Source organism: Cydia fagiglandana, chromosome 5 (assembly GCF_963556715.1).
Source record: "Cydia fagiglandana chromosome 5, ilCydFagi1.1, whole genome shotgun sequence".
Taxonomy (NCBI): domain Eukaryota; kingdom Metazoa; phylum Arthropoda; class Insecta; order Lepidoptera; family Tortricidae; genus Cydia; species Cydia fagiglandana.
Window position 1 is genome coordinate 16,713,882 of NC_085936.1, and position 23,909 is coordinate 16,737,790.

Sequence of the window (23,909 nt, forward strand, 5' to 3'; positions counted from 1 at the left end):
TTGCTACATAGTGACGGCGATGATACTTGAATTAAAATTTCAAGTACGACTATGAAAACCGAGTTATAGTTCGTTTTTTTTAGCATTAGAAAGAACTCCACAGAAGCAAGCGTACAGTTTTTATCAGGCTCTTTAATTGTTAATAATTATTGAATAATCTAATGTAGCACGGTCAATACATATAATTTACTTCAAATTATTACCGCTAAAAGTGCCGGATTTGGAACCACAAGCTTACTTCTGCGAAGTTCTTTCTAATGCTAAAAAAAACGAACTATAAGTACCTATATTAATTAAGATTTTGGTACTTAGTTACAAGTTACGATTATTCAATTGTAATAAAATAAATATGAAATTAGGTATCTGACATCTTACATTTTTCTTAGTGTAACATAGTAAACGGCGCGCCACAGAGACCTACCTGCGTTCACGTGCTTTAAGTTCAGTACCTAATCTTGCTGATGGGTCTCTATTGTTTCCCAAATAGTTTGAAGTCATAATGTATTGTTTGTCCGAATTTTCGTTAGTCATAATTGGTTTTTCTCAGAAACGGGTAACTTTTCAGGATTGCCATAAAAACAAACCTAACCTAACCTTAACAAAGTTAACCGTTTCAGTTTTATGACTAACGATAATATGACAAACAATACATTATGACTTAAAACTTTATGAGAAACAAAGGGATATTTGTATAATAAATTTGCATATTAGTCGCTTTTGGGTACTATAATTATATATAACTGGGTAGATATAATTGCTGATATCTAGACGCACAGTACCCAAAAGCGACTAATATGTCGAACTTTTTTGTTTTGTAGGAGCATGGGAACGGGAGCAGTTTATAGATCCGGTTAAGGACATATCGGAATCGGTGTAATGTTCTGATAAGGAAAAAATTGTTACTTATTAAAAATTTTTTTGACTTTAATTTGTTTTCTATGGGGCAGGTCGTCCAAGTCGGTAACCCTCCATACAAAAACTTTTCCTTCTACTATTTCCTAATCAGAACACGATACCGAATATGGGTGTTTGCCGTTTTGACTACGGATCTCTGAAAAAACCTTATTCTGCAATCTTACCTATGTAGCCTATTATCAAACGCATTTGAAACTGATTTTATCACTGAGAATTAATTCAATATTTACCATGAAACACCATAGATAAGACTTATCTGTTTGTATTCGGGGAACTATGGGTAACTGCATTTGCATAGAGCAGTATATAAACCATGGTTTTTTCGGTGAAAATATCAGATTTCAGTTGGAAATCATAGTAACTTGCAAATATGAGGTCCATCGCAGTTGGCGCGTTTCTTGTCGTGGTAAGGCTACCTATTTAAAATGTTATACTTACCTACATCTTTGGAAGAAGCTTAAATTAATTAAGGTGGGAAATAGTTCTTTTTCGTTGGGAAAGCTGCCATGATAAGATTAAAACTCTCGTAATTACTATACTTACGTACTTCGCTCCTTCTGCTCTATCGACTTTCTGTAGTATGTGTACAAACGCAAGAGTTAAAAGCGATGAAAGAGCTTGTAAACGGTCTTACCTTAAGGATGGTCTCCCTTAAATTGACCTTATAAAAACAGAGAATTTAAGAAATTTTAACTTCCCTTAATTTAACCCATTACTACTACTTATTAGGCTCGAATATTTCAAAATGCTTTCATTAACCAGGTCTGCGCCCTCGGCCAAGCTGCGACCATCGGGTCCCAGACCTTGGCACCACCTAACAGCCACGATATCTTCGCCAACACCAAGAAACTAATCGAAGAGCTGGCAGCGAACCTCTGCCAATCGGCACAGCAAGCTGCAGACGCTATGAAAGGCTTCGCATCCGGCTTGAAGGACCAAGTTGGAATTTTGAAAGAGAGGCTGCAAGCTGACATCCAGAAGCTGAGGGATAGAGTATCGGAAGCTATCTCTAATGTCGCGGATAGGATCTCTAACGCCGGTGGGGCGGTCAAAGACTGTGTCGAGGTGAGTTATATGACGTGAGACACCAGAAACATACCCAAATTTAACTTACAGGATAAGTACGCCTTTGTACATTTACTTACCTACCAGGAAAAAGGTCGTAGGGTAACACTGTTAAAGTAACGTTGAGTAGGTACTTAGTAGTTATCATTTTATGAAAAATAGAAAAATGCACCGCTTCGAGCTTCCATTTTTCCCTTAATTAAAAATGTGTCTGCTCGATAAAAGAAGAGGTAAAATGAACCAATACAGAATATAAATACATAATTATGTACCTTATAAATTATAATTTTCAGTCCCATAAGAAACGTGCCGATCAACTCCTCAACGACGCTGTATACAGAACCATGACCTGCGCCGACGAAAAAGTGCAAGAAATCAGCGACCTGATCGCAAGACAGGTAGAAATATCTCAGGGAGGGCTCGAATTTGCCAACAGAGCCACGGAGGGAATAAAAAATTGCACAGACAACGATGACAACATTTTTATCAAAGGAGCGTGCCTTGCTATGCTTGCCTTGAAGACTGAAATGAGGGGAGCCGTTTTCATGACGCAAAGCGGAATCAACGTAAGTATATTATAATGCCATTTTTAGTGAATGTTTAAAGCGGGAAGCAGTTATGAACGATACAATTACGTATAAGGAACGATAAGAGAGCATATTACTACCGAAAATACATTTATTTTGGTATAACAATTATACTCGCTGATAAATTTATCGCTTACAAATCTTCGTGTAAATTTTGTCATTCAATCAATCGTTTAAAGTTTAATTAATTCCGGATTGTATATTAATTGGTTTTCCGTATCTCAACTGAAACAATGGTTAGGCATATATGGTTATATCTAGATATCTATCTATATATATGTATATGTATACGCAACGTAATTTTCTGTCATATGGGAGGGAAGCAATTTTGTACGAGTGGCGGCTTTAACCAGTCACGATTTGCCCATACAAATTCGCTCCCGTTTCTCATTTTTGTTGCTCTTTAGTGTAACAATAGGTACTTACGTAGTAATGTCAGAAACTAAAAAAAGTCGAGTGTAAAGGTTACAATAAATGGCAACTGCAGCACTGTTAGATATCAACTGCTACACCGTTGCGACAACGGGAAATGGGAGAAGTCACTATCGCTGCCGTTACTCTGCAGCTGCACCAGCAACGCTACCACAGGAACTCTGCGCTGCATTCGAATGATACCTTAACATCAGTTTTAACATTCGCAGGTCGCACGCGTCGACATAGCTATAGCCAAGTTGCCCGTCGCCCTAGAACTGTGCGCTGGCCAACGCCTCCTCGAAGCCGGCATGGGCACAGCCAAGGTCATCGTGGACCTGCAGAAGTGCAAGGTCACCAACACGATCACCGCCCTCACAGGGTCCAACACCGCCCTCACAGGGTCCAACACCGCCCTCACAGGATCCAACACCGCCCTCACAGGGTCTAACACCGCCCTCACAGGGTCGAACACCGCCCTCACAGGGTCCAACACCGCCCTCACAGGGTCCAACACCGCCCTCACAGGGTCCAACACCGCCCTCACAGGATCCAACACCGCCCTCACAGGGACCATCACCGCCCTCACAGGGTCTAACACCGCCCTCACAGGGTCCAACACCGCCCTCACAGGGTCCAACCCCACCCTCCCTGATGCTCCTGGTGCAAATGTTGACATTTCTTTTGGAAACGATCCTGTTAATGATGTCGATACTCAGATCGAAATCGATAATAAGATTAATTAAGGCTATAATTGATGTAAATACAAGATCCGAAGTCTGTTTTTTGTGAAATAAAAGTTTTCTTTCCAAAATTGCTACGTAGTGTGAATATTTTTACCGAAATAATTACTTATTAAAGAATATGGTATACATAGCCCTTTCTTATAAACCCTGCCATGAAATCCCAGCAACGGTCGAGATTCCAAAAAGGTGACCATCTTAGGTTCCCTGGGCTAAATAAATAATAGCAAAACACGATAAGACACTTCAAATTACTGGCTAGAACCTATTTTCAAGTGACTAGCTAACAAATTAAAGCTAGTGATAATTCTTGCAGTAAGGGTAATTAAATAAAAGGTATTTATCAAATTGTTACTGATAGCCACTTAAAAGACAAAGTGGATAGTATAAATAAATACAAGCGTTAACTCCAATTTACTTCTGCACGGGCCAGTAAACATGAAAGTACTAATTTTGTTCTTCATATACTGTATTTTGAAGACACAGGTAAGATATAATTTAATAACTTATTAATAAACAGTCTATTTATTCCACAAACACGATTCAAAATTTTCCAATTACAGAATGCAGAAGCAAAAGAAATCGTTCCTTCAAAAAGCTACTTGGCACGTCTGACTCAAAATCAAATCAATTCAATACAATCTAAAGAACTCGCCAATATCGATGTAAACAGGTTGCTGAGTATTAGTGACTTATGGGATAGAATTAAAAACAGTATTACTAACGCATGGAACGCCGTGAAAGACATAGCTGATAAAACTAGAGAGAAAATCAACGTGTGGCTTCAAAATATAAAGAAACGAGCGGTAGAAGCGGTCAAAGATTTTGAGGCCAAGTTAGAAGTCCTAAAAGACAGATTTAACCAATTTATACAGGTATTGAAGAAAAAAGCAGGAGAAATTAAACAATGTATCCAAGTAAGTAACACAAGAAGTACCTTTCAACTACCTATAAGTAATTATTTACCTATTATACGATTATTGTTATTACAGGACGACAAGGACATAATCCAAGAATTACTTAAGCAAATAGCACAAAGTGTGGGATCGTGTATTGTTGACAGTGTTAATAATGCATCAGTTTTAGATAGCTATCAGTCAAAATTGGTGCTTGATGACACTGAATTTATTAAAGACGCTGAAGATAAGATGAATAAATGCGTACAGAAAGTCGACAATGCTGATGAATGCCTGAATAAAGCTAGAGGAGAGATTTATGATATCATGGAACAAAAGGAGACTGAAATTATGAATACTGTAAGTAATAAACTTAAAGAAAAGAACGATTCGAGATCAGAGCACAGAGAATTTCGTCGAAATTGAATGCTTTTTAATTGAAACATTAATTTATATTCACTGGTGTAAAACAATAATGTACCAGTAGTCGTTTCATTTTCAGAGATCAGTTAGCAGAGACGTAGTAGAAGACGCTTTGGAGACCATCCTGAATTGTGCAGCAGACGGGCTAATTGAAGCCTCAGTGGCGATTACAGAAGAAATAATAAACATCGTCAACTGCGTTAAGAGTGAAAAAGAAAAACCTTTTGTTTAAACAATTTAAATACCTAAAATTGTTGACGGTGAAGTTCACTTCGAATTTTTTATTATTTTAATCTTCTCGTATAAATTGGAAGTATCAGAAAATGTGTAGGTAAGCGTTGTTTAACATTAAATACTATTGGGATTGCACTTTTCAGTGTTTTATTGGAAAGTCTTTAAAAATATCTAAAATATAATTTATTGGAAAACCAGCACCTTAAACAACGATCGGAAAAAAACATTAAGTACTTATACTACTTAGAATAGCTTGTTTGATACTTAAAATGCTGACTAATTATGTTTCCATTAGCTCTATCAATCTCGTATCACAATGAACTTGAAAGTTGATATGACAACCTGTTATAATTAACGAGGACACATAGCATGGCGTCCACCATCAACGGGTAGAGTTGCTCCACTTATGTTACTAGCACCCTCACTAGCCAAGAATATAATAACTGACGCCACTTCCTTCGCATCTCCAGGTCGTCCCAAAGCGTGCGTTTCAGCGCACTTTTTTATAAACGCTTCATATTGCTCATCATTCATGCTGCCCTCTCCTTTCTTATGCAAACCAGTTGTTATCACTCCAGGGTTAACAGCATTAACTCTGACTCCTTTTGGTGCTAGCTCGAGAGCTACACATCTTGTGAACTGGTCCAAAGCAGATTTCGACATGCAGTAGGCAAGCACGTTCGGGAAAGATCGTAAACCCGTCACGCTCGATACGTTCACGATGTTCCCTTTAGTTTGCAAAAGATATGGCACCGCTAACGTCGTAAGATGATAAGGTGAGCGGACGTTCGTGTTCATGACTCTGTCATATTGTGCCAACGAAGTTGTCTCTATTGTCCCCGATTCCAACACGCCAGCATTATTCACAAGAACGTCAAGTTTCTGGAACTTTTTAATAGTTTCGTCTATAATTTTCTTGACATCGTTTTCATTGTTCATATCAGCAACTACTATGAGAGCTTGTTGTTTAGCTGGTGAATTCTCTTCGCATTGTTTGGCAATTTTGGATAGATTCTCAAGGTTCCTTCCAGTTATTACTAGAGATGCATTTAATTTGGAAAACTCCACGGCAGTTTCCGCGCCTATCCCTGAACTGGCGCCAGTGATCAGGACAACTTTATCGGTGAACATTTTGCCTAGTAAAAGAAGAATCCGTATTTAACTATTTTAGGTATTCATCAGACAAATCTAGGAAATTACGTCAGTTGCAAATGAATGCTAATTTATGTAAATTTCAAGAATGGTATGCAACGGCCGTGGTAGATTATTGGCACATCACGTTTTGGTCAGGTTGCGAGTTTTTGCATTGGCTTGTCGCATGTGTATCATAAAGCGTTTTACAGTACACATGGACCTTAAAATTTTCTACATAGTTCCTTACCTAATGTGCTTATTATGTGTCTTATTTGAAATTAGATGTACGTACAGTAAAGTTACATTGGTATCATATATTAAAAAAATAAGCACCATAAGTTTTGTAAGCAGTCTTAAATTATTTTGAATCTTTATTATTCAGTTAAAATTATAGTAATTATATGGCTAGTAATAGCATACTATAATGAAATTATAATTGGCACTTATACCAATTAAATGCTAAAAGACAAAAGCAAAATAATAAGTATTAATTCATTTGATTAAAATTGCACACTTAAAATTTGTTATACACATCAATTATATTAGTTGTATACTCCATCAAATGAACAAAAATTAGAGCTGGCCAGAAACTAGCCCAACAACCCTATAACATCAACACAAAGATGAAGATTGTGAAAAACAAAAACCCACAACAGGATAAAGATAATTATGCTCCATACAAATATATAAGATCAGAAGAAAGAAACATAGACAACCAATAATCACCCGTTAACTTTTTATTAAAAAAGCTTGTTGGCACTACATCCATTAAGCAAGATTTAAAATATTCTTTAAACTCTCTTTTTGGTTTATTACCTAGTGTCTGTGCGGAAAGTCTGTTGTACATTCCACGACTCTTCTTTTTCCGAACAGACCTTACCAAAATATACAATTAATTTAAATTATTATTCTATTAGGTTATAAAACTTATAAACCGATTATATTGTTAATCATTAATTTTCGGGATGTGAATTTATACTTTATACTATTTCAATTAAAGTTCTTATAACTTAAAAATCATAATTGTAAAATAAAACCTTTAAAAATTGTATTACTAAATAAGTAGGTACTTACTTAAAATAGAAAAGTAAACAGTGACTTAATAAAATCGTATCTGAGATTTTATATAATTTACTTGTAATTGTATAGATACACATAGGTACCTATAGAAGAAAACTAAATAAAAGCCTTACAAACACTCACGTAGTTTCCAATAACAAGATGCGAGTGTAGGAAATAAATACAAAATTCTTACCTTGTTACTTGTGTTGACTATCATGTGAGACGATAGAATCTCTATTGGATAGAGTATGAGAGAAGTTCTAATGAATCTGGTACAATCAGTGGTACAGTCGCCATCAAATATATCGGAGCGGCCCAGGTGCTCAAAAATACCTGAACACGCACTCTAGCGCCTTGACAATGGAGGCGTGTTCAGATTTTTGTGAGCACCTCGGACGCTCCGATATATCTGATGGCGGCTGTACAATACTTTAAAAAGGTTAGGAAGTAAAACAAGTTTGTAAATAAGGTAACTCACCCGCTTTAGCAGTTATAACAATATGTTCAGTAAAATCGGCTTATTCTAACAGTGATCAGTGTATTAAAGGGTAGATCAGTGTTTTCTAATTCCAATCAGTAAGAAATTCAAACTATTTGCGAAGTAGGTATTCGCTTATTTAGTTTTTTTAGTTTTTTTTTACCGTTTTGACGTTACTTTGACACTTGACACCATAGATATAATATACTTAAAGATTACGTCTAAGCACTGGAATCACTTTTGTTAATTATGTCCAGCGAAATGCTATACATGGAAGTATTCTGTCCGCTCAATTATGACCCAACTCAAACTACCCCGCGATAGGCGGTACTTACAAACTGCTCGATTGGCAATCTCAGTACGACCGAGATGACAGTCAGTGACAAATGGCTAAATTGATTTATAAAAACAACGTTTTTTTGTAATTAAAAATATATTCATGTGTCGTGAAGTGGTGCAGAAGTTATTTTAGTTCATACCAAGGACAGTGGAATCACTTTTCACTTGTAGTAAACAGATAACTTCAGTAGAATTTGGAAAAAACATGACGATTTGTTTTCAATACTACCGTGCTAAGCTAAAACGTAACAACTGCATACGACTTTCATAACAACATACGACTTTTTAAATTGCGAGGATAATAGGGATGGTGTTATGCTAAATGAAGTAGACTATTTTATTAACTTGTGTTTGGTTTAGGTATTTTCTATATAATTATAAATGTAGTAATAAATTCCTTCTTACAGATTTATATTTTCCTTTTTTATTTCATGAGATGGAGCTATATATATATAAAACTACCTAGTTATTTCAAATTAATAATCAAATTTGGTATTGTCATTTTACATTACTTTCCATTCAGATTCTCACAAGATGCTATTCGCAGAGAACTATGGAAAAAAGCTGTTCAATTAGAGATACATGAAATTGAGTGGATGCCTGGCAAGATATCTAGAATATGTTCTATTCATGAGTTATAACCCGTGAGATAATCATACCCGGTCTCCTATATGTAGATACATTTTTCCTATCATGCTTTCGCTGAATTAATTTAACAAATACACACATTATCTGAAAATGTTGATCATTTGAATCCACCCTCTACTGTCACATATATGTAGGTTCTCTCTCAAGCCATTTCCGTCAGTAGAAAAGAGCGGCAAACATATTAACTCACATTATAGACGGGCCTAACGCGAATTATATTCAATTACCTTGATTAACCGACGTAAATCAGATTCGTTTCGTATAATGTGAGTTAATATGTGTTCAAAACGCGAAAGTTTAAAATATTATAAGAGCGGCAAATTTAGAAAATGTAAGCGCGCGAACGGCCGTGGTCCTATACAAAATTTTAATTTTGCACCTTTTTCTACTGACAAACTTGCTTGACCGGCTATATACATATAAAATATTCTGAACTGAAAGTGGGGATTTATTGTGACTCCGCCTGTTCAAATATTTTTGACCCGATTCGTGTACCCATGTAAATTTTGCAGACTGTATAGCCAGTCCTATTTCTAAGATCAAGTTCGCCATACATTTACTATGGCGTACTTGAACTTAGAAAAACGGACAGACTATACCTGAACGTGACTTCGCACTGCCATGCAGATTGATAATAAAATATACAAAATACTTATTTTAGCGGAATACATTTATACAACAATGATATATTTACTTATGTTGAGTTAGTCTGTCATGTCATAACAACATTTTAAGTAGTTATCTTTTAATCTGCATTAAATTATTATACGTGAATTATTTGACTGGTTCTTCACTGTATGGCATAAACCTATCCCTGTCCAAGTCATATTCTAATCAAATATGAACCGCGAACTCTCAGCGGCCAGTACGTACAGCAAGAAGGTTATTAGCGGATTAATGTCGCTGATTGGTAGTTATTGACATTATATGCGTTTCATCTACACTTAGCTATGTACCATTAGTGTAATAAAGATGACTATTATTTCGTTTACCAGCTTTGATTACAGGCTCTGTAAACGCGTCGTCTTATTTGAATGTAGGCGTAATTGTGTATGTGTGCTAATTTGGCCCGAAAATTTGAACGGTAATGTTCCTAAAGGCGGTATCCTTAGTTATATATGATCGCAGATTATGTCGGATCGTGAATAGGGCATAGATATAAGAATATATACAGATGCCTTCCAAGCGAGCTGTCAGTGGGACCACTTTTTGTTTAGTGTACGATTAACAAAGCGACCCACTTTGCTGTAGCCATGTCGATAAAGTCATATCGATAAACTACCGACATTTCTTGCAATTTTAATTTTACTTCAAAGGTTTAACTATACCTAAAATGAACAAAAACGCTTTTTTTCTTTATTGTGGTTATCAGATCACAATTTTGTAGTCACGCCCCAGGAGAGAACCAAGGGAAAGTTCAGATATTTAATTAAAATACATAAATACCTATTAAAATAGGTGGTCCGCAATAATTGAATTATTTTATTACATTATAATATATTCATTATCCATTAGCATTTCAATTATGTTTATGTTTAACGAAGATATTGAAGCTTCAATTAATCGCTATTTGGTTCCGCTGTGTAGCGTTTATCGATATATAACATGATTAAAATCGACTTTTCACATGCCTAAAATAGCACACATATACGTTTTTACGCACACATGCACAACCCGGGTCGCCTAAAAAGGGGCCACTTGGATTTGAAGTCCATCTTGTCAACAGTATAGTTGTCCTTTTTTGACAAATGGCATTTTAAAAGAGCGAGGAGAGAGAAATGATACTAGTTGCTGCGCCGTCAAATAGAACAATAAAGGTAGGGGCCTTGGAATAGGGTGCTTTGTTATTAAACTCAATAAAATATTTTGTCTGTGGCATGAAGTATCATCCACTAGTTGTCTATGGATTCAATAAAGCTGGATCACCACGTAAGTAAACGTGGGTCTGTATATCTTTGCTCTCTTTCTTGTGATTTGGAAACGAAAGAGATATGTAATATAGGTCTCGCTTCTGAACGCATGTGTATCTCTATCATATCACAACATTCTCATTGTTCGTGCGTGAAAAACTGACGCGACCAGAATCTTGTAATAATCAAGCCAGTGATCCAACAATCATATTTAATTTTCTCATTTTAATGGTACACAATGTATTAATGAAATACTCTGTTAACAAAGTTTAGATATTTTCGTAGTGATAAGTGCATTATAATAAGTCAAGATGTCAGCTCTCCCGGGCCCAGTGGAGTCGTTTGATGAATTTTATTCCGAGGTTAGTTTATCTACTTCGTTTGTTATACTTTAGGATAAGAAATCGAAGTTGGTTATTTCATTACGTATCAGTTTATTATCCAGTTTATTGGTTTTCAGTGTACCAATGGTTCATTCATGTACATTTGAACAACTTAATTTTGTTTGTGAAGTGCCTACATATAATAGACTCATTGGACAGTTGGCAATAAGAACTAGAGTTAGACCAAGAAAGGTCTGCAACGATTTTCATAGCATACGCAGTGCAAGTGTTATTTTATACTTACATCATAATTTCATAGAACGACGTTTGACGTTTGAAATGCACATGCACTGCGTGTGCTAACAAAATCGTTGCAGACCTATCTTAGTCTAACTCTACCTATGTTAATAATAATAATTTAGCCTATATACGTCCCACTGCTGGGCAGAGGCCTCCTCTAAAGCACGAGAGGGTTTGGGCTATAGTCCCTACGCTAGCCCACTGCGGATTGGGGACTTCACACACACCTTTGAATTTCTTCGCAGATGTATGCAGGTTTCCTCATGATGTTTTACTTCACCGAAAAGCTAATGGTAAATTTCAAATGATATTTCGTACATAAGTTCCGAAATACTCATTGGTAGGATCTGGGGTATGAACCAGCGACCTCCGGATTGAAAGTTGGACCTATACCAATGTTATTATTATTTAATAAGCTGGCAGGTAGTTATAACAATTGATGTTGCCTGTATTCAGCAATCTTCAAGCTAATATCATTTTGAGTAGTAAGACATGTTCATGTTTTGTCTAAATTACTTTGGAACTGGTCGAGATTGGGGGTTATCCATTAATTACGTCACACCAATTTCTAGGTTTTTTTACCCCTCCCCCCCCTTGTCACACTTGGTCACATTTGGCAAACCCCTCCCCCCCTAGTGTGACGTCACATTTTTTCTACGAAATCGCCAAACCGAATTGAGTAAGTACCTAAGTATTATTAATATTTTATCAAAATATTTTTGACGATATAAATATTAGTAATTTTATAACCCAAAATTCCTTAGGAAAGAAAATTAAACGATTAAAAACTATTTTCGTTTTAAAAACTTGTTATTTAAATGTATTTAAAAATATTTCGGTTACTGATGAAGTTAAAGTGACGTCACAAAGTTTGTGTCTCCCCCCTCCCCCATGTCACAATATGTCACATTTTCTTGACCCCCTCCCTCCCCCTAAACGTGTGACGTAATTAATGGATGACCCCTTGTCAGCCGAGACTAATCTTCTAGCAGTTATTCTGGAATCAAATATAAATAAAAAAAACCTTTTACTTTCAGGTGAAGGAGATAGAGAAGAGGGACTCGGTGTTGACACCAAAACAACAGATCGACAGGCTACTCCGCCCTGGCTCCACGTATTTCAATCTGAACCCTTTTGAAGTGTTGCAGCTTGAACCTGACACATCGCTCGATGAGATCAAGAAGAAGTACCGCAGGCTGTCCATCCTCGTCCATCCGGACAAAAACATGGTTAGTTATCTGTTTTTACTTTTAAAACTAAGTTTGAGCAGACCATTTATGTTGCCAGGTTATTATTTGTTTCAATAGGTTTCAGCAGACTTTTTTTAGATATTTACATAGTAGATAAAGCAATTACTATGAAACACATTAACATTATCAGGATTAAGCAGAAGACTTGATTTTTTTTCTATTTTTATCATCTTATGAATGGTTGATTTGTAAATGTACTGTGTTTAGTGTAAAACTCGTTCCACGGGATTGGATTTGCTCAGTTTAGGCGGTTACAGCCGTCAACATTTCATTTTTATCCACAGATGGATTGGATAACAATTGGTGGCGACCCGAAGCTCCAGAATTTAGGTAAGGATTGAAAAAATGGGACTGATGCCAGAGCGAGTGAAGTGTTAGGAGAATTCCATGGAGTTAGTTAAGGATACATAACCCTTAGTGTGACAAGATGCCTGCGAACAGTCAATTTAGTCAATCAAATTTTAAATTTAATGAATTGACAATTAATTATCATTCCAACAACATGATGAATGCCTCTTGAAGGGATAAATCTAACTGTGTACCTTTTTGTCAATAAAAGTTGGTACTTAGGTAATTATTTTAAAAAGGGTTTATTTACATTTTTAGATGGCACTGAAACAAAACCATTTAATATATAACCAGAATATATTGTGTGTCAGTGCAGATTAGTACAGACTTATTTATCATGTCACAGATTATTTATTGTAACTGCATTGGGTTAATTTTTGTTAATTAGATCTTTTTTGTATGAAGCAAACATCTTGTAAACATTTGACTTCCTGAAATCACATTTGCTAAATTTACAATGTGCATACAGATTTTTGCTCAGAACAAAAATTTATTTAGATATTGTTATTGTTTAATATTATGTTAGGGAGTGTCGGTTGTCTATCATTATGGTGTACAACTGTCAAACCCTGTGCAGGCTAAAACCATCGCTATTATGGTCCGTAATATAATAATAAAATAAAAAGGTGCAAATCATATTTTGCCAACTATACCAATATCTTTCAAACTTATGTACGGAACATTAACTAGTTGTATATCGTAAGGAAACTGGACTAAATAATTAACATGAGAGAAATCAGGCGTCAATGAGGCCTAGTTTCTCATGCCAATTACTGGTCATACAAAAATCATGCATAAAATAGAATATGAATTAACTAGAGGATTGTGTCTCATTGCAGGATGATTCGGAACGGGCACAACAGGCATTTGAGATAGTAAACAGAGCGTGGAAGACCCTGGAGAATGATGACACCAGGAAGAAGTGTTTGGATATCTATCAGGAGGCGAAGGAACGCACTGAACATATGGTGAGATTTGAACTATGAATGCTTATGAATAGGCTTAGGACTTTTCGTAGCATACCGTGGTTCTAAAATCCTTGGAGCCGCCATATACGGTACGCTGCGAAAAGTCCTAAGCCTACTTAAGAGACTCTGACACATGATATAAAAAATATTAATTTGATTGTGTCAATATAGCGGCTCTTTGCAGGAAATACTCTTGTAGAGTCAATTCGACCTATACTTAGGGAGTGAAGTGGCCCATGATAATACATAATACATACCTATATTATTATGTTGAGATTTAATAACCAGGGCTCGGAACCGGTATTTATATAAAACCCCGAAATAGCCCAATATTTTTAATTATTTTATGCTCTTTACATAGGACTGAATCATGTAACAACTTTGTATTATAAGAAATATTAGATTGTCCCATTAAAAATTAAATAATAAACCAAAAAGCGAAAAGGAACGTAATAATACCGTTATTTTTGTATGGAGCAAATGCCGGTTTCAGACCCCTGTTAAAAACTATTCATATATATGTTTTTTTCTGTTGTTTATTGATTATCAAGAGTAATAAATAACGAATGAAGGCTATAATTTGGCTTAAAAATAAAATTTTAATAAAACATTAACCATCGTTCTTTCCACATTTTCAGATAGAGCAAAAGAGGAAAAAACAGAGAAAGGAGTCTCGGCAAGCTGAGGGCATACCCGAGGATGATCCTGTCAAGTTTAAGCATGCAGTTTATGTTATGACTATGAAGGTACATATTATATACATACTATATTACTATACTGACCTGCTAAGGGCCACTTACATCATCCCATTAACCCGGGGTTAATCGGTTAAACCTGGAGTTACCATGGTTACCATACAATTTGACACTAGGTTAACGGTTTAACTGCTTTACCCCGGGTTTGTGGAATGGTGCAAGTGACATTAAACCAATTAGATATATCTCAAATAAAAAGCTCTTAGTACATTTTTGCCTTTGAAAAAACGGTCCAAATGACTGACAATTAATCTGACAGTGAAAATGCATGACGCTAATGTGATAATGTAAATCTCGCTTTAGTTACAGATGTAGTGCATAATTATTTTCCATCGTATTTTCACGGAAACATACGAACGCGTCTTGCTATTTCAGTCAGTCGCGGTACAAAAAGTACGGAGGTTGACAGAAGCATGTAGCATGACAAATACGAATGTATCCGGAAAAATACGATGGAAAACAATTATGCACTACATCTGTATTTTAGTTCGTTGCTAATTATACAGGTTGGCTAAAAAGTAACTGCATTCCCGTTGCTAGGGAGGTTTCGGGATTATACTGAGCAACTTTTACTATGGGATCAACCCCGAAAGTCTAATACCTATCTAGTATAATCCCAAAACCTCCCTGGCAACGGGGATGCAGTTATTTTTTAGCCACCGTGTAGGTATAGAATATATTCGGATGAAAGAAGCGCCTGGTGTCCCATGATGGCTCGTTGAGTGGACGACGTTCGAAAAATCGCGGGCACTTGTAGATGAGACTTGCCTATGACCGGGATAAGTGGCGCAAAAAGAGAGTCTTATGCTCAGCAGTAGGCGACTGAATGCTAAAACGATGATATGGAGCGTTCCACGAAATTGTCTACCGTTTGTCCCGTACAAACGCGAATTTTCTGAAGAATTGCAGGTATAACAGTTTCCTTTTCTATGACAAATGGTCAAAAATCACAGAAATTTAGAAAAATAATCGCTTGCTGTAAATGCCGAAAAAAAGTCGCAACACAGGAAATAAAATGCGTTTGCATGGGCATGGAATAAATAATAGAACTAGGTACAGAAGACTCTCTAACAAAACGCGTTTGTTACTATCAGGACAGATATGACCGCTAGGTGGCGACAGCGCCACGCGCGGCTATAGCCATAGCTAGCCACCAAAATTGGTGTGGAAAGGATGTACTTGTAGCTATCTGGCCAAGCGACGAATCGCGGAGTGAGCCACGCCTGGTACGGGACAGCCCGTGGGATGCTCCATATACCTATAGAAAGTATAGTCGGTATTTACTAGTTTTGACGTTTTTTTTCCAGCTGTTCGCGGACATGGAGCGCAAGCGGCAACACCTAGAAACGCGCGACCAGGAGGAGCGGAAGCGGAAGCGGGAAGCGGAAATAGAACAGGAGGAACAACTCTCCATGGAGAAGGAGTGGGCTAAGAACTTTGAGGTAGTTTTTTATCCATGTAAATACCATATTACTGCAATGTTCTGCCGCCAGAGTGCAGCACTACCGACTCAGTAAATTCATAGACTAACTTATACATACTGTGTCTTAAACTGTGTTTTGACAAGTTATCACAGACAATAAAATATGACATTGATGCATCAAGGCGGTTTGTTAACAAGGGCCTACCTGTAAACGCGAAATTCGAAATTTAGTTATCTGCCTCTTTATCGCTCGAACATGCAAGACTGATAGAGAGATTAGATAACGAAATTTCGAGGTTGGCCATGTGATTGAAGTGACGTGTGATGTGTCAATGTGGTTTGTTTACTGTATGTGCCACAAAGGTGCCACCTACGCAGAGCTTTGCCTAATATTCCCTATTAAAATCGTAGATGAAAGCATAGACAAGATTAAATATATTAAGGCGCCGTGAATACAGGTTCCTCCGAACGAGAGAACGGCCGTGCATCCCCGATCGTGAAGATCATTGATGTTGCATTGTTACTTTTAGTTAGAGTCTGTGCGGAAAGAGAAGAGTCGTGGGATTTGAGGGCGCGCCAGTGCTATTTTATGGTTTTTGCTATGCTGACAACACTGGTCACGTGATTATAGTACGACACTGAAGGTCATGATACTTGAATCCCTTTTGTTCCGGTTTTTTACCACGGCTTACTAAACGGAGCCTGGTTGTGGTGTCGGCTCGTCAACTTAATCCTCTGATTTAGCGCAGGCACTAGTTTTCTTTTCAAAACACACTTGTTTTTATGTCTCAGATACTAAAAAGTGACAGTGCGATTGACAAAACTGCTAAAACTAGTTAAGAATCTGCCCAATACAACTGTAATTTTAGTACCAAACAAGAGAGAGTCTCATTTATGTACTGCCTAATCTGTGCAGTCCAACAGTTAAAACCGGGTAGATCGGGTAGAAATTGGGCACTAGAACTGTAATTTTATCTGGGACATATTTCACCCATTGTAAACTTGTAATGTATGTGTACATTATTAATAATAAATATGAATATGAATAAAAATAGTGCATAAGTAGGTAGGCCTTATTGGGATATGTCCGGTTCTCTCATCTCACGATATTTTACTTCGCCGAAAAGTCACTGCTAAATATGAAATATAATTTCGTAACTAACAGAACCTACAAATAAAGAAATATTTTATTAGAAAAAGTTTTATTCAGAACCTAGTAAACGAACTTACAAATAAAGAAATATTTTATTAGAAAAAGTTTTATTCTTTGTAATCGAAGTCTGTCACTTATGTTTGAGCTAGCTTCAGAACAACCAGGGACACTCATAGAACTATCTTCATCTGAACTGGATGTGCTTGAATCCGGCACGTAGATTACGAATTCTTGCATATCACCTACTTAGCGGTCTTTTATTCGAGATGCCGTAGATAGGTACTTTTACACAATCCTGAAAAAGAAATTACATATAAATATGCATAAAATGGCAAGTATCACGACTATTTGCCAGTTATTTTAAAGATCATGAATGACCTGCATATTTATGAAAATTTATATATTTTGAATGAATATACTTACCGATTATGTACCGGAGACAAGTTACTTAGGGGGCTTATTAAATAGGTAATTATTTAATATTAAATACAACATCAATACCCGCGAATAGCGGAAACACGTTCCGCGACTTTTTGTAAGTCGATAGTCAGCTTTTAGCCGTTTTCTTCCCGCTGACAAAACCGAACAATGTTAAATATAATTTTCCTTGTATTTTTATGTACGGTTTTATCGTGTTTTGAAAATATTTTATACATAAAACTTGCGGTTTTTGTTAATAAAAATATACAATGACAGAAGTTTGTTTACTTTTTACAAGACAGGTGTCAAAGGTTTGATTGCCATATAAAATTTAAAATGTTAGTTCCCGTTTCTGCCACGACTCTTCTCTTTCCGCACAGACTCTAGTTATGATAAAAAAAAGTGATCGATTAGTTCAAAAATAAAAGTACGCATTTTTAGAAGCAATTTTCATGAACATGGCCTCCGTGAGGGACAAAACCGTGAGGGGCAATGCGACACTATGATTGGTCGAATTTATTTGTTGCCCACCATAATACATACTAAAATGACTACATTTACGTGACTGTGACAAGGACAAACAATAATTGCGCTTTCGCTGCTACTCCTATTGAAAGATACGTGAGACTATCTACGTTCTGTCAGTTGGCCCCACCACTCATGCCAGATCCAGTTTAAATACTTGATTCATGTTTCATATTGCAGGAATCTCGACAAAACCGCGTGGACAGCTGGAAGACCTTCCAGTCCGGCAGCGGCGGCGAAAAGAAGAAGAAGAAGAAAAACATGATGAACTTCAAGCCGCCCAAGCCCAAGCCGGAGAGCAGATAACTTCCAGCCGTATTGCAATACGTGGTTATTCCCACTAGTTACCACCAAGTTCTTACAAGTGGTAACAACAGGGACCTTTTTCTCACCTTTTACTATTGGTAACTACTGGGAAAAAAAAAACCCACCTTACCAGTGATAACTACTGGGAAATTAATTCCCAGTAGTTACCACCAACTCGGTTTGGTAGTGGGAATTGTTACTCCCAGTAGTTATCAGTGGTAAAAGGTGGGAATAAAAATTTCTAGTTGTTACCACTGGTAAGAACTTGGTGGTAACTAGTGGGAATAACCCCAATACGTTAGTTTTACTCTAGTTTTAGTGGTCGTGTGAGGTTTGGTGGGGCATTCCACTAGAATGCCCTAAGGGGCATTTCAAATTCTCTTTGGTAAGCCATAAATAATTTGAAATAGAGAGTTACTGTCATGGTAAATTATGTAGCATAGTACAGTTACTGTCATCTTTCGACAGAAGATTAAAACTGACAGAACGCCATTTGACTTTGGTAATTATTATTTCACTGATATGTGTATCTTGTTAAATATTAATATTAACGCCATCTACTCGAGTGTAGGCCATGGGCGTACGCAGCATTTTTTAAGGGGTGGGGCAGAATTAGGGGAGGCTGGGTACATTGTAACAGGGTACGGTTGAAACAGAAATTCTTAGCTTATGGTCAGAGACCAGAGTGGGGCAACAGCAACAAGGTGGGGACCTTGCCCCACCGTGGGTACGCCTATGGTGTAGGCTGAAGGTTATGGCGCCATCGCTTGAAAAGATTGCACCATACCTTTGGCCTAGTATCGAGTAGATGGCGTTAATATTATTTAACAAGTTAACACATATCAGTGAAAGAATAAGGATCAAAGTCAAATGGCGTTCTAACAGTTAACTTCCGTCGAAAGATTGCAGTAAATTTACAGTGGCTACATAATTTACTTTGACAATCCGCCTCTGTACACTCTATTCTCTTTGCCCTGACGGAGCACATTGATAGGAGATAGGAGAGCTCTTGCCCTATGATGTTCAAAAATGTTATATTTCGGTTATTTACCCACATTGACCGTAGGGTGGTATAAGTGGTATTTCATCTGTCCCCAATATCTTGATCCAATGTCTCACTCTCTCGTTAAGCCAAATGTGAGACAAAATACACATTGGACAAAGAAATTGGACAGGTAGAATACCACCCTTAGTTACAATGTAAAAGTAAAATTTGTTTAAAAGTGACTAGTTTTTACCAACAATATTTAACACATCCATTGCCAAAGTGCTCTTAGCGCGTAGCCACGGTTTCGCCGTATGGAGCGCGTAGTCGCTACGAACAGTGTACCTATACCCGACAGTCGGGTTCTTGGCCCTGAATAGACGTGCGCGCCGGTCGAAAAAAATCGGGCGGCGGCGCGCCACGAAAATATCCACGGCGGCGGCGTAACGCCGGCGGCGTGGGATTTTCAACTTTGCAATATACGTATAATGAGAAACCAAGATTAACTCTTAAATCAACACGGGAAAAAACTCAAAAAAACTGTGTTATATCGTTTTTTTGGTTTATTGTAGAAATATCATGAAAAAAACATATATCAGTATGTTGGACGTTGCCAGGATCGGTGTAAATAAAAAAACATGCCGCGTAATGAAAATACGTCCAGTATTTTGGACGTTGCCGAGTATAGACTACCTACTTTATGTGCATAAGGTTTTTTTTAGTCCAATTCATGTTTTTTATAAATAAATATAGAATAATTGCATTTTTTAATTAGAAATACACTTACTGATAATGTCAACTTATGTAATGAATTGAAGTAAAACCTACTATTTTTGTATTTTTGGAATAACTTAGCTCGTAGGTGGTGAAATTTTACCAGTCATTAACGTCATTTATTTAACATTAAATCAAACAGCGGGTTATCCTAGGAAGCAGTAACATCCAAGCAATGGTTTTACAATAATGCATGCACTTTTATCAAAAATTTCCTACCAAATTTCTCAAATGAAATCGGGTATGTCTCTTGATAAAAACAAATCCACACACAAACAGGAAACAAACACACACACACACACACACACACCACATCCATAGGGAAAAAATAAAAATCTATAAAAATATATCTTTATCTATTTGGTTCATTACGTAATACGGCAAGTAATGACTTTTTAAAATGTTTTGAAACACCTAACATCCCTCTATTTAATTTATTTATCACAAAAACTACCAGAAAATTTAATAATTTTACTCTTCGCATACTTGGCAACGTCTAACATATTGGACTTAGCAAAAGTGCCGTGTTGTCGACTACAAACTACAACGGGCAAAATACTGGACATTACACTTTTTACACTTGTTTTACCCATGAACAAAAAACATTTTTATGTAAATCATATTGCCACGTAATAAACAGACCAGCAGTTAGTAACCTATTATACGTTTTATTTTAACGCTGCTTAATACTGTCATATAAAAAAAAAATGGGTAAAATGTCAGTCTGTCGGATGCTTCCTTGCAAGTTCTGCGTTCTGTAGGACTTTGACAAAAAGATTATGTTCACACTGGTTCCCAATATTTTCTTATATACTCATACATACTTAAAAATAACATATTATTCAAGTAGTATTAGTAGTAATAGTAGTTTCCTGGTAGTGTAAGTACGCTACCAGAGGAAAGTAATGCTATGCTTTAATATTTGGTGCAGAATTTTTTTTCTTGGGATGTCCATTATAGTGGACGTTATCGATTTATGGGTTAAAATAAATCATACAATGAATTAAAAAAAAAACGAAACAGTGGGAACGCTAAAGCTAAGCACGTCGCACGCGCTTTATGTTCATTGATTTTAAATTTGTACTCTTGCGGGCTTTGTCTCGGAGCGAATTTTAAACTACCGGCGGCGGCGGCGGCGCGCTGACTCCTTATGGCGGCGGCGCGCCGCGGCGGCGCGCACGTCTAGCCCTGAATGTGTTAAAATTGTATTATTTAATATGACACAAACTTCTCTTCTTACTTTTCTCGGGTGTAACCTAAACGCACATGGTGTCTGCTCCGCTACCTTATCTCAAGGATTCGGGCCTTATTGGAAATCTTCACTGCCAACATTATATGACACCATCATTAAACTTTATCATGTAAGCTTTGCACGACCATATTGTTAATGTTAAAACGTCGATTAAAATTAGTATGTCAAAAGCTACTTTTGAATTTAATTAACACAGTGATACAATGCAATGGAAATGTAATTTTTTTCATTTAACCTTTTGGACGCCAATGACCGATATATCCGCACCGCAGGTTCAACGCCAAAGACTGATTAATCGGTCACAGACCACAGAGCAACATGCATAAAGCCTACCTATACCCTACCTACCTACGTGCATAAAGTTCAATTTAAGTTTTGACACTTCGGTGACATGGCGTCCGAGTGGCTGCTTTTGTGTTCGACACGGCGTCGAAAAGGTTAACTTAATATACAGAAAGTAGCATGTATTTGTACGAGCGAAAAGCTCAAGAAATATTTACAAAAGTTTTGTAAATATATTGACCATTCATTAAAATAAGTATGTATTCAAATGCATACATATAGATAATAATTTCAGGCAATTTACTCAAAATAAAGGAACTAAAGCACTCCAAACATGCTATAACATAACAAATAAAATATGTAATATAAGATATATTCGGAAGAGGCTTAACATAACATTGTTTGGTTTGTTTATGTCGAATCAAATAACTGGAAGGGCGACGGAGTTAGAGGACTTAGCGAGAGGACATCTAAAATGTTGTGTCGTGTATTGCACCTAATTAATTGGAAAATTAGTTATTTGTTTTACAAGGGGGCAAAGTTGTTGTTTAACCACTCGTGCTAATATTGATACCCGAGCAAGTGAAAGATTCCAAATTTCGAAAAATGGAATCTTGAGCGTTGCGAGGGTTTCAAAGCACGAGGGTTAAACAAAATTTGCCCCCGACAGAATCACAAAATTTTTCACCACACCAACCTAAAGCTAATATTAAATGTAAAATAACAAACAAAATCAAATCCAAATGAATGTTATTAAATATTTATAATCCAAAATCATCATTTAAAAGTCAATTCTACCAGCAAACATAAAAAAACAACTCAAAATTTTCATTTGGTTACTTTGCCTCACATGTGAATAAAATGCAACTTTGCTATCAGTTTTTGAAGTGCAAAGTAAGCCTTTCCGATATGGTGTGGTGAAAATGAATTAATTGCCTTTTATAACCGCTCAATATACTGTGTTGAACACTAAATCTATTCATGTTATACATATTTTTAGCATTGAATAGTAAGTAATATCCGTAGACTTAATTCGAAACGATACCTTTAAGACACTGTCGCCTTCTGAATCAAAGCAATATACTGTATGTACCTACTGTTATGTAAGAGCTATTTATATTGTAGAAGCCCTTAGCCCCCATTCGCACGGCAGCTTTTTCACCGCGCGTTAAAAAAGTGTCTGAATGACACAAATGGATAACCATGTATGTATTCACACGACAGCGGTGACGCTTTTTATCAAGCGTTGTTGGATTTTCGACTTTAAGCCTTGGTAGTTAAATTGAATTTAGAATGCGGACAGATTCAAGCGCTTTTTTAACGCGCGTTGAAAAAGCTGTCGTGCCAATGGGGGCTTACACTCCGTTTTTTTATCGCTTCAAATTGTATATTAGTGTCCGACCCAAACCGAAGTTTCGAAGTTGCAGTTTCGGCCGAAACTTCGATCGTACATTCAGGGATTAAATTGAATGAAGCACACATTATAATATGTGACGTTCCACGATAAAAGGTACCTTATGGCGGCTGGGTCTTACGTTACATAGCACCGCAATAATATTGGAGCGGCGTTGATAATAGCGTAAGCGCCAACCGCCATAAGGTACCTTTACCCGTGGGACGTCACATATAATAGAACACCGACATTTTTATATTAAAAAACGTGCTTATTTTATGTTACGATGTTATTTCTCAATGGCTGCCATTTGAGCGCCATATTAGCCACCAGGGTTTAAGAAACACGCAGTGTGGAAGAGCTCTTAATTATTTTTAACCAAAACTTAAAGAATGTACAGTTTAGCCCGCTTTGGGATAATTTCAGTTTAATATGAAGTGTAGTTCAAATTGCTGTATATACATTCTGATTGAAATATATTGTGTTTTATTTGTAGACTGTAATAGTTCACAAATTAAAGCTATAGTCGCACCAATAAAAGTCTGCAGCGGATTTGATAGGCCACGCAGTGTAAGTGTTATGTATACGTCATAATTTCATAGAAGTT

At 36.7% G+C, this 23,909-nt stretch overlaps 3 protein-coding genes across 3 annotated transcripts; 2 read left to right on the forward strand and 1 right to left on the reverse strand.

Annotated features, from left to right (window-relative positions):
- Positions 1 to 1,230: 1,230 nt before the first annotated feature.
- LOC134664751 (uncharacterized) lies at positions 1,231 to 5,409 on the forward strand. The gene is made up of 7 exons (XM_063521495.1): positions 1,231 to 1,321; positions 1,678 to 1,980; positions 2,274 to 2,546; positions 3,209 to 3,676; positions 4,285 to 4,638; positions 4,714 to 4,977; positions 5,105 to 5,409. The coding sequence occupies exons 1-7, from the start codon at positions 1,286 to 1,288 to the stop codon at positions 5,270 to 5,272; spliced, it is 1,866 nt and encodes a 621-aa protein (XP_063377565.1). The 5' UTR covers positions 1,231 to 1,285; the 3' UTR covers positions 5,273 to 5,409.
- A 31-nt stretch (positions 5,410 to 5,440) lies between these two features.
- Positions 5,441 to 8,116, reverse strand: LOC134664593 (3-oxoacyl-[acyl-carrier-protein] reductase FabG-like). The gene is made up of 2 exons (XM_063521323.1): positions 7,949 to 8,116; positions 5,441 to 6,410 (listed from the first exon to the last, which is right to left on the reverse strand). Exon 2 carries the CDS (start codon positions 6,403 to 6,405, stop codon positions 5,626 to 5,628), a length of 780 nt encoding a protein of 259 aa, XP_063377393.1. The 5' UTR covers positions 6,406 to 6,410; positions 7,949 to 8,116; the 3' UTR covers positions 5,441 to 5,625.
- Positions 8,117 to 11,001: 2,885 nt separating this feature from the next.
- LOC134664594 (dnaJ homolog subfamily C member 8) lies at positions 11,002 to 19,973 on the forward strand. Its single transcript, XM_063521324.1, has 7 exons — positions 11,002 to 11,207; positions 12,506 to 12,697; positions 13,906 to 14,034; positions 14,673 to 14,780; positions 16,097 to 16,231; positions 18,491 to 18,629; positions 18,909 to 19,973. Exons 1-6 carry the CDS (start codon positions 11,157 to 11,159, stop codon positions 18,614 to 18,616), a joined length of 741 nt encoding a protein of 246 aa, XP_063377394.1. The 5' UTR covers positions 11,002 to 11,156; the 3' UTR covers positions 18,617 to 18,629; positions 18,909 to 19,973.
- Positions 19,974 to 23,909: the final 3,936 nt, after the last annotated feature.